At 39.4% G+C, this 7065-nt stretch overlaps 1 protein-coding gene across 1 annotated transcript; it reads right to left on the minus strand.

Moving 5' to 3' along the window:
* Nucleotides 1-1297: 1297 nt before the first annotated feature.
* Nucleotides 1298-5369, minus strand: LOC103505309 (dentin sialophosphoprotein-like). The gene is made up of 6 exons (XM_026820637.1): nt 5076-5369; nt 4295-4435; nt 3302-3723; nt 2601-3025; nt 1859-2062; nt 1298-1676 (listed from the first exon to the last, which is right to left on the minus strand). The coding sequence occupies exons 1-6, from the start codon at nt 5332-5334 to the stop codon at nt 1298-1300; spliced, it is 1830 nt and encodes a 609-aa protein (XP_026676438.1). The 5' UTR covers nt 5335-5369.
* Nucleotides 5370-7065: the final 1696 nt, after the last annotated feature.

Consider the following 7065-nt stretch of genomic DNA (forward strand, 5'->3'; position numbering starts at 1 on the left):
ACTTCACTGGATGGGTTGTTTACGGATAACGCTCGATATCTGCTGGATCTTTTATGTGTGGGCATTTCTGGAAATAGTGACAGTATGACTTGGCGGGGCGTAAGAGCTACCGTACTCCTTCTGTTCCTTAATATCCCATTATTTTAAATTTTGAATTATCGATTTGAGTAAACCTGCCGTTATTTTATGTCTCCTGTTTCCTCACTTTATCTTATTACCGGACAAACTTACCTTCATGAGAAAGCATTACCCTGTTTATGATTTGGTACTGAAAATTTATCTAGAAAGTAATGTGAACTTCATGTTTCACTTCTATACATTCATAATTTTAATATTTTCATCAGACAGTAAATTTAATTGTTTTAACCTTTTGACTGAAACACTACTGTTGATTTTCTTTTTTATGTGCCATCTTATTTTTTACTTTTTTTTTAAGTTAACCAAGTTAATGAATTATTAGATAATTAGTATCATAAAGGATGAATGAAATTCAAAATTCATTACCATCCCAACACATAGTCTACCATCACAGTTCTCAATACTCAATACACCTTTTTTTTACACATTTCCTTACCGCACGCACTGAACCTGTAAAGGCAACTCTCCCCCCCCAAGTCAATGAGCGATACACTTACCACTTAGGTTAGTCGAATTGGTTCCAGTGGCGTCAGTTGTTCTGCTGGTCGACTGGTAAGTATAAGAGCTGGTTCCATGGCTTGGATCAGTAGGATCGGTATCACAAGTCGTGTGATGTTCATACCAGATTTTTTTTACACATTTCCTTACCGCACACACTGAACCTGTAAAGGCAACTCTCCACCCCTCCCAAGTCAATGAGCGATACACTTACCACTTACCACTTACTTACCACTATTGGTTCCAGTGGCGTCAGTTGTTCTGCTGGTCGACTGGTAAGTATAAGAGCTGGTTCCATGGCTTGGATCAGTAGGATCGGTATCACTATAGTCTTCGTCACTGTATCCACTTGCCTCTTCGTCTGGAAGAGAAACGAAGGTTAACCGAATCTAGTTGACCGTTAAACCTACATTCACCTGCTTTTAAAACCAGTCCTTTCTACCTTGTGATAACCCCAAACCTCCGAACACTGTGAGAACCCCAAACCTGTCAATGTTACCTGAAAGTAAAACCCAAGATGTAAAGTAATTATTGGAGCAGGTTCAACTCAAATTGCCAACCTGAAGTATGGCGTTATTATTTTCTTTTAGTATTTCTGATGAAACCAAGGGATGAGTTATCTATGGAAAAAAACTCAACCGATTTCACAATATAAATGCCATCATGTACCTGCGTAGACTGTATTCTTGCTTATAAGGCTGCGTTGACTTGACCCAGGCAAACTTAGAAGTGAAAAGTGCGTTACCGAACAGGTCGGACATGAATTTGGCATCGCTGTATTTCTCCCCGGACGTGAACCTGGCAACGCTGTATTTTTGTCAGATAGGATTTTGTTTGAGTTTATGATTTGCAAGGGAGGGTTTGGTTTGAGTTTATGATTTGCAAGTTTGTGCCGATTCTTATTTCTCGAGAATTGCTCTACGTCAAATGTTGAATCATTGAATGGGATTTCATTTTTCCTTGCACTTTTAGCCTTAGGCGAAATCTCTCGCTTAGAATCCACATCAAATCTGATAAACTGTGGACATCTCATTGAACTGGTTTTGTAGACTTGATTCGGATTCTCTTTTTTGTTTGATTTTTTCGTTAATTTCTTTTGGTCTTGGAGCTTTCTGAAGGAAAAGCTGGACTTGCCTTTTCGTTTATCTTTGATGAGTTCTGTAAAATCTCTCGCTTAGAATCCACATCAAATCTGATAAACTGTGGACATCTCATTGAACTGGTCTTGTAGACTTGATTCGGATTCTCTTTTTTGATTGATTTTTTCGTTAATTTCTTTTGGTCTTGGAGCTTTCTGAAGGAAAAGCTGGACTTGCCTTTTCGTTTATCTTTGATGAGTTCTGTGTTTATTTTGAAAGATACTGATTTGTCGGTTGTCAGTTTGGGGAGCGATGGTAGATTGAAACTGATGGGTTGTGGAACGTACCTGAATATGAAAACAAAAGGTAACCATTTAATACGCTCTCCTCTGGGAGAAGGAAAACCTTTCCGAAATTTAGTTCGGTGATAAATTGGACACTGTTGGTAAATTGGATTTAGAACCTATAACTGGGAAAAGGTCATTAGGAAAAATAACGTTTTATTTTTGCTGAAAAAGAAAGAGACATTTTGAAGATAACATATGAGATAAGTAAGGAGACAGTTGATTAATTTCCATACCTCTCTACACTTCTAGAGCTGACCATTCTGAAGGAATCCGTTGCTTTATCGTCACTTTTCTGTTCCACTGTTGCACCTTTTGTATCTATTCCCTCAATTAACGTTTTATTTTTTCTGAAAAAGAAAGAGATATTTTGAAGATAACTTATGAGATAGGTAAGGAGACAGTTGATTAATTTCCTTACCTCTCTACATTTCTAGAGCTGACCATTCTGAAGGAACGTTTTATTTTTGCTGAAAAAGAAAGAGACATTTTGAAGATAACTTATGAGATAGGTAAGGAGACAGTTGATTAATTTCCTTACCTCTCTACATTTCTAGAGCTGACCATTCTGAAGGAATCCGTTGCTTTATCGTCACTTTTCTGTTCCACTGTTGCACCTTTTGTATCTATTCCCTCAATCTGAACACTTTTCTTTGTATTGTTATACCGCGTTATACCTTGACAATCAGGTATCTCTTTACTTTCTTTAGGCTTGTCGGATTTTCTATCTTTGACCAAACTCGTTTGTACTATTTCCTTTTCATCTAAACTTTCTCTTGTCTTGTCGTCCTTGGTACCGCGCTGAATGTTGACGTTATTGTTGCTACTCTTCTTGATGATTTTACTGAATGGTTTGGATACTTTGATGTTTCCGAAAGATTTGACAGCTTTGGTTTTCACTAATTGACCCCCTCCTTGATTTTGATTTGTGGATTGATGGTTTGACTGTTGTATTGCTATTCCAACCTGTAACATGACATGATTGTTGGTCTCTTATCAATGTGTAAGTTAGCTTGAACAAGAGATTTTCATTGACTGCAAGGGTAGTAGCAATCCAAATTTAATGACGTTTGCGCAATGAAAGTACCTATCTTGCTCAAAATATTGCTAGTACCTATATCTACCTTAGGATATTGTTTGCTGTGATGATTCGAATCGCCCGTTTCGTTCACTTTTTTCTCGTCATGGAGTGGATTGAAGATGTTCCCTCTTGCTCAAAATATTGCTAGTACCTATACCTACCTTAGGATATTGTTTGCTGTGATGATTCGAATCGCCCGTTTCGTTCACTTTTTTCTCGTCATGGAGTGGATTGAAGATGTTCCCCAAGTTTTGATCTTTCCTCATCAGGATGGATATGACCTCATTAGTAGGCAGTGTTAGTTGTGCCCGAATATACTCGTTTTCATTGATCGGTTCTTCCAGTTTGGTAGAGGGGTCAGGTGGAGCGTTTAGTGTTTTGTTGGAGTCAGTTGGTCCATGGCTGGATGTTATAGTTGTTGTGTTGGGAGTACTAGTGGAATAACTAGTGGTTCCAGATGTGTTTGTTGTACCATATGAAGTGCCGTCGGAGGAGTTCTTGGCTGATTTACTTGGCACTTCACTGGATGGGTTGTTTACGGATAACGCTCGATATCTGCTGGATCTTTTATGTGTGGGCATTTCTGGAAATAGTGACAGTATGACTTGGCGGGGCGAAGAGCTACCGTACTCCTTCTGTTCCTTAATATCCCATTATTTTAAATTTTGAATTATCGATTTGAGTAAACCTGCCGTTATTTTATGTCTCCTGTTTCCTCACTTTATCTTATTACCGGACAAACTTACCTTCATGAGAAAGCATTACCCTGTTTATGATTTGGTACTGAAAATTTATCTAGAAAGTAATGTGAACTTCATGTTTCACTTCTATACATTCATAATTTTAATATTTTCATCAGACAGTAAATTTAATTGTTTTAACCTTTTGACTGAAACACTACTGTTGATTTTCTTTTTTATGTGCCATCTTATTTTTTACTTTTTTTTTTTCCAAGTTAACCAAGTTAATGAATTATTAGATAATTAGTATCATAAAGGATGAATGAAATTCAAAATTCATTACCATCCCAACACATAGTCTACCATCACAGTTCTCAATACTCAATACACCTTTTTTTTACACATTTCCTTACCGCACGCACTGAACCTGTAAAGGCAACTCTCCCCCCCCAAGTCAATGAGCGATACACTTACCACTTAGGTTAGTCGAATTGGTTCCAGTGGCGTCAGTTGTTCTGCTGGTCGACTGGTAAGTATAAGAGCTGGTTCCATGGCTTGGATCAGTAGGATCGGTATCACTATAGTCTTCGTCACTGTATCCACTTGCCTCTTCGTCTGGAAGGGAAACGAAGGTTAACCGAATCTAGTTGACGGTTAAACCTACATTCACCTGCTTTTAAAACCAGTCCTTTCTACCGTGTGATAACCCCAAACCTCCGAACATTGTGAGAACCCCAAACCTTCGAACACTGTGAGAACCCCAAACCTTCGAACACTGTGAGAACCCCAAACCTTCGAACACTGTGAGAACCCCAAACCTTCGAACACTGTGAGAACCCCAAACCTTCGAACACTGTGAGAACCCCAAACCTTCGAACACTGTGAGAACCCCAAACCTTCGAACACTGTGAGAACCCCAAACCTTCGAACACTGTGAGAACCCCAAACCTTCGAACACTGTGAGAACCCCAAACCTTCGAACACTGTGAGAGGGGTTGCCTGTTTCACTCACACGGAAAAAACCTACGTTAACGGTGAAAGAATTTGGTAGCTTAATCAAGGCTCTTCTGGTAACAAGGAAGTCACACTGTTTCAAATACCAACCAAGGGATAATCAGAATACCTCTATACATAAAAAGCCCGCTCCGAGGCTTAAGTGTAGGGGCAAACAGCCCTAAAGGATGGGTTAAGCTTCTACGAATCTACCAAGGCATGTATTTTTAAGCAAATGGGTTGAAAGAGAAAAATGTCTCACCTGCTGACGACTGTTCATCGGTATCGGACAGAGAAATAGGTTCTGTATCGCTGGACGAATAGGAGGTGGTCGAATCTTTGACCGATTCTCGCGACTCGGAGAGTTTCACCGTTTGGCCGCTAGATTGCGTGCCGAAATTTTTCCCACCAGAGGTCGCGCCAGTCGTGGTGATAGATCGGACGAGACTGATTTGAATCGTTTCCTGGGTGTATTTGGACTGGCGATCTTTGGGTTTTGCCGCCATTGGTCCTTGAGGCATTGTGACTTTTTTGAATTTATTGAGATTATTTTTTATTGTTCTTTCCTGGGTGTATTTGGACTGGCGATCTTTTGGTCTTGCCGCCATTGATTCTTGAGGCAGTGTGACTTTTTTGAATTTATTGAGATTATTTTTTATTGTTCGGATTTTTCTTGAATTTATTTATATTGTTTGAGGACCTGATTAAGGATGAGTTAAGGACCAACAGTTTTATAAACTAAGTAGATTATGTGAGTGAACGTCCACATGGCTTTACCTCGCCTAGCTCTTGTATGATAAACCACAGCGTCATGTAAAATATACCATGTACATAGATACTAAATACTTGGGATATTTTTTATGATGTGCTGTTGTTAAAACTAGACATTCTAATATGGAGACAGTTTTTCAAAACACTTTTAAGGCTTCTTTGTCAACAGGTACGTCGCGTTATTGAGTAGGTGCGATGAACTCATGTTGGCGCGACTACGTACATAGATACTAAATACTTGGGATATTTTTTATGATGTGCTGTTGTTAAAACTAGACATTCTAATATGGTGACAGTTTTTCAAAACACTTTTAAGGCTTCTTTTTCAACAGGTACGTCGCGTTATTGAGTAGGTGCGATGAACTCATGTTGGCGCGACTGTTTTTCTCGTCAATATTGTTCGAGAGGTCAACTTTTTCCCCATGTTGAAAGCAAAAGTGGCAAATCAATGTAGGTGGAAAACAAGCTATGAACCATAACCGTGTACAACGAGAGGTCAACTTTTTCCCCATGTTGAAAGCAAAAGTGGCAAATCAATGTAGGTGGAAAACAAGCTATGAACCATAACCGTGTACAATAAAACAATAAGTGGCGGGAAAGGGGGGAAGAGGGGAAAAGAGAAAAGAGGGGAAAAGTGAATAGGGGAAGAGGCAAGAGGGAAGAGACTGAGAGGAATATCAGAGGAGGAGAAGTAGGAGGGAGAGTAACATAGAGAACATGAAAACTACAATGTGAACGGAGGGAGGGTAAAAAGGGAAAGAGAAATCGAAAGAGGGGAAAAAAGAGAAAGGGAGGGAGGCAAAAAAGAGGGAGGGAGAGATCGGGAGAAAGAGAGAGAGAGAGAGAGAGAGAGAGAGAGAGAGAGAGAGAGAGAGAGAGAGAGAGAGAGAGAGAGAGAGAGACAGAGAGAGACCGCTGTTGAGTGGTAGAGAATGTTGAGGCTTCCCAAGGGACTTGAAACTATGTATAGATGTATGTACCAATATACATAGGTATGTACCTACATACGTATAGATAGGTAGGTACATGCTTTTGAAAAAAAAAAAAAACTCAATTTTTGTTACCTCATATTATTATTGCAAATGGTTGAACACAATTTTGTACACGCAGGGTCTGCTTCAGTGTAGAGTGTAGACCAAACCGATAGGTACCTATACGAGTATTTACGTTCGTTATCCTATTATTAAATTGATTTATTCACCTATTTAAACCATTTATTGGTACTTCAATCACTACCATTCAATGCTGTGAATCTGTAGTACCTACTGCTCAAATAAGACTGGAAAATTCCTTTATACCCAAAGTATTGGATTTTAGGATTATTGAGATATTGGGAAAATCCTACAATGCAGTGAACACCAAAGTTGTGAGTCAGCTCCCATGGCGTAGTGGTCACTGCGCTCGCCTTGCACGCGGGAGACCCGGGCTCGATTCCCGGCGGGGTCAAGAAATTTGTATGAAATGCAAAGTGGTGCATTTCA

This window comes from Diaphorina citri, unplaced genomic scaffold (genome assembly GCF_000475195.1).
Source record: "Diaphorina citri unplaced genomic scaffold, Diaci psyllid genome assembly version 1.1 scaffold163, whole genome shotgun sequence".
Lineage (NCBI taxonomy): Eukaryota > Metazoa > Arthropoda > Insecta > Hemiptera > Psyllidae > Diaphorina > Diaphorina citri.

Coding starts and splice junctions, on each gene's coding strand:
- LOC103505309 (XM_026820637.1), bottom strand. CDS start 5,334: ATGCCTCAAGGACCAATGGCGGCAAAACCCAAAGATCGCCAGTCCAAA. Junction 4,436..5,075: donor CGATGAACAGTCGTCAGCAG/GTGAGACATTTT, acceptor TTTCCCTTCCAG/ACGAAGAGGCAAGTGGATAC. Junction 2,063..2,600: donor AGCTCTAGAAATGTAGAGAG/GTAAGGAAATTA, acceptor TTTCATATTCAG/GTACGTTCCACAACCCATCA.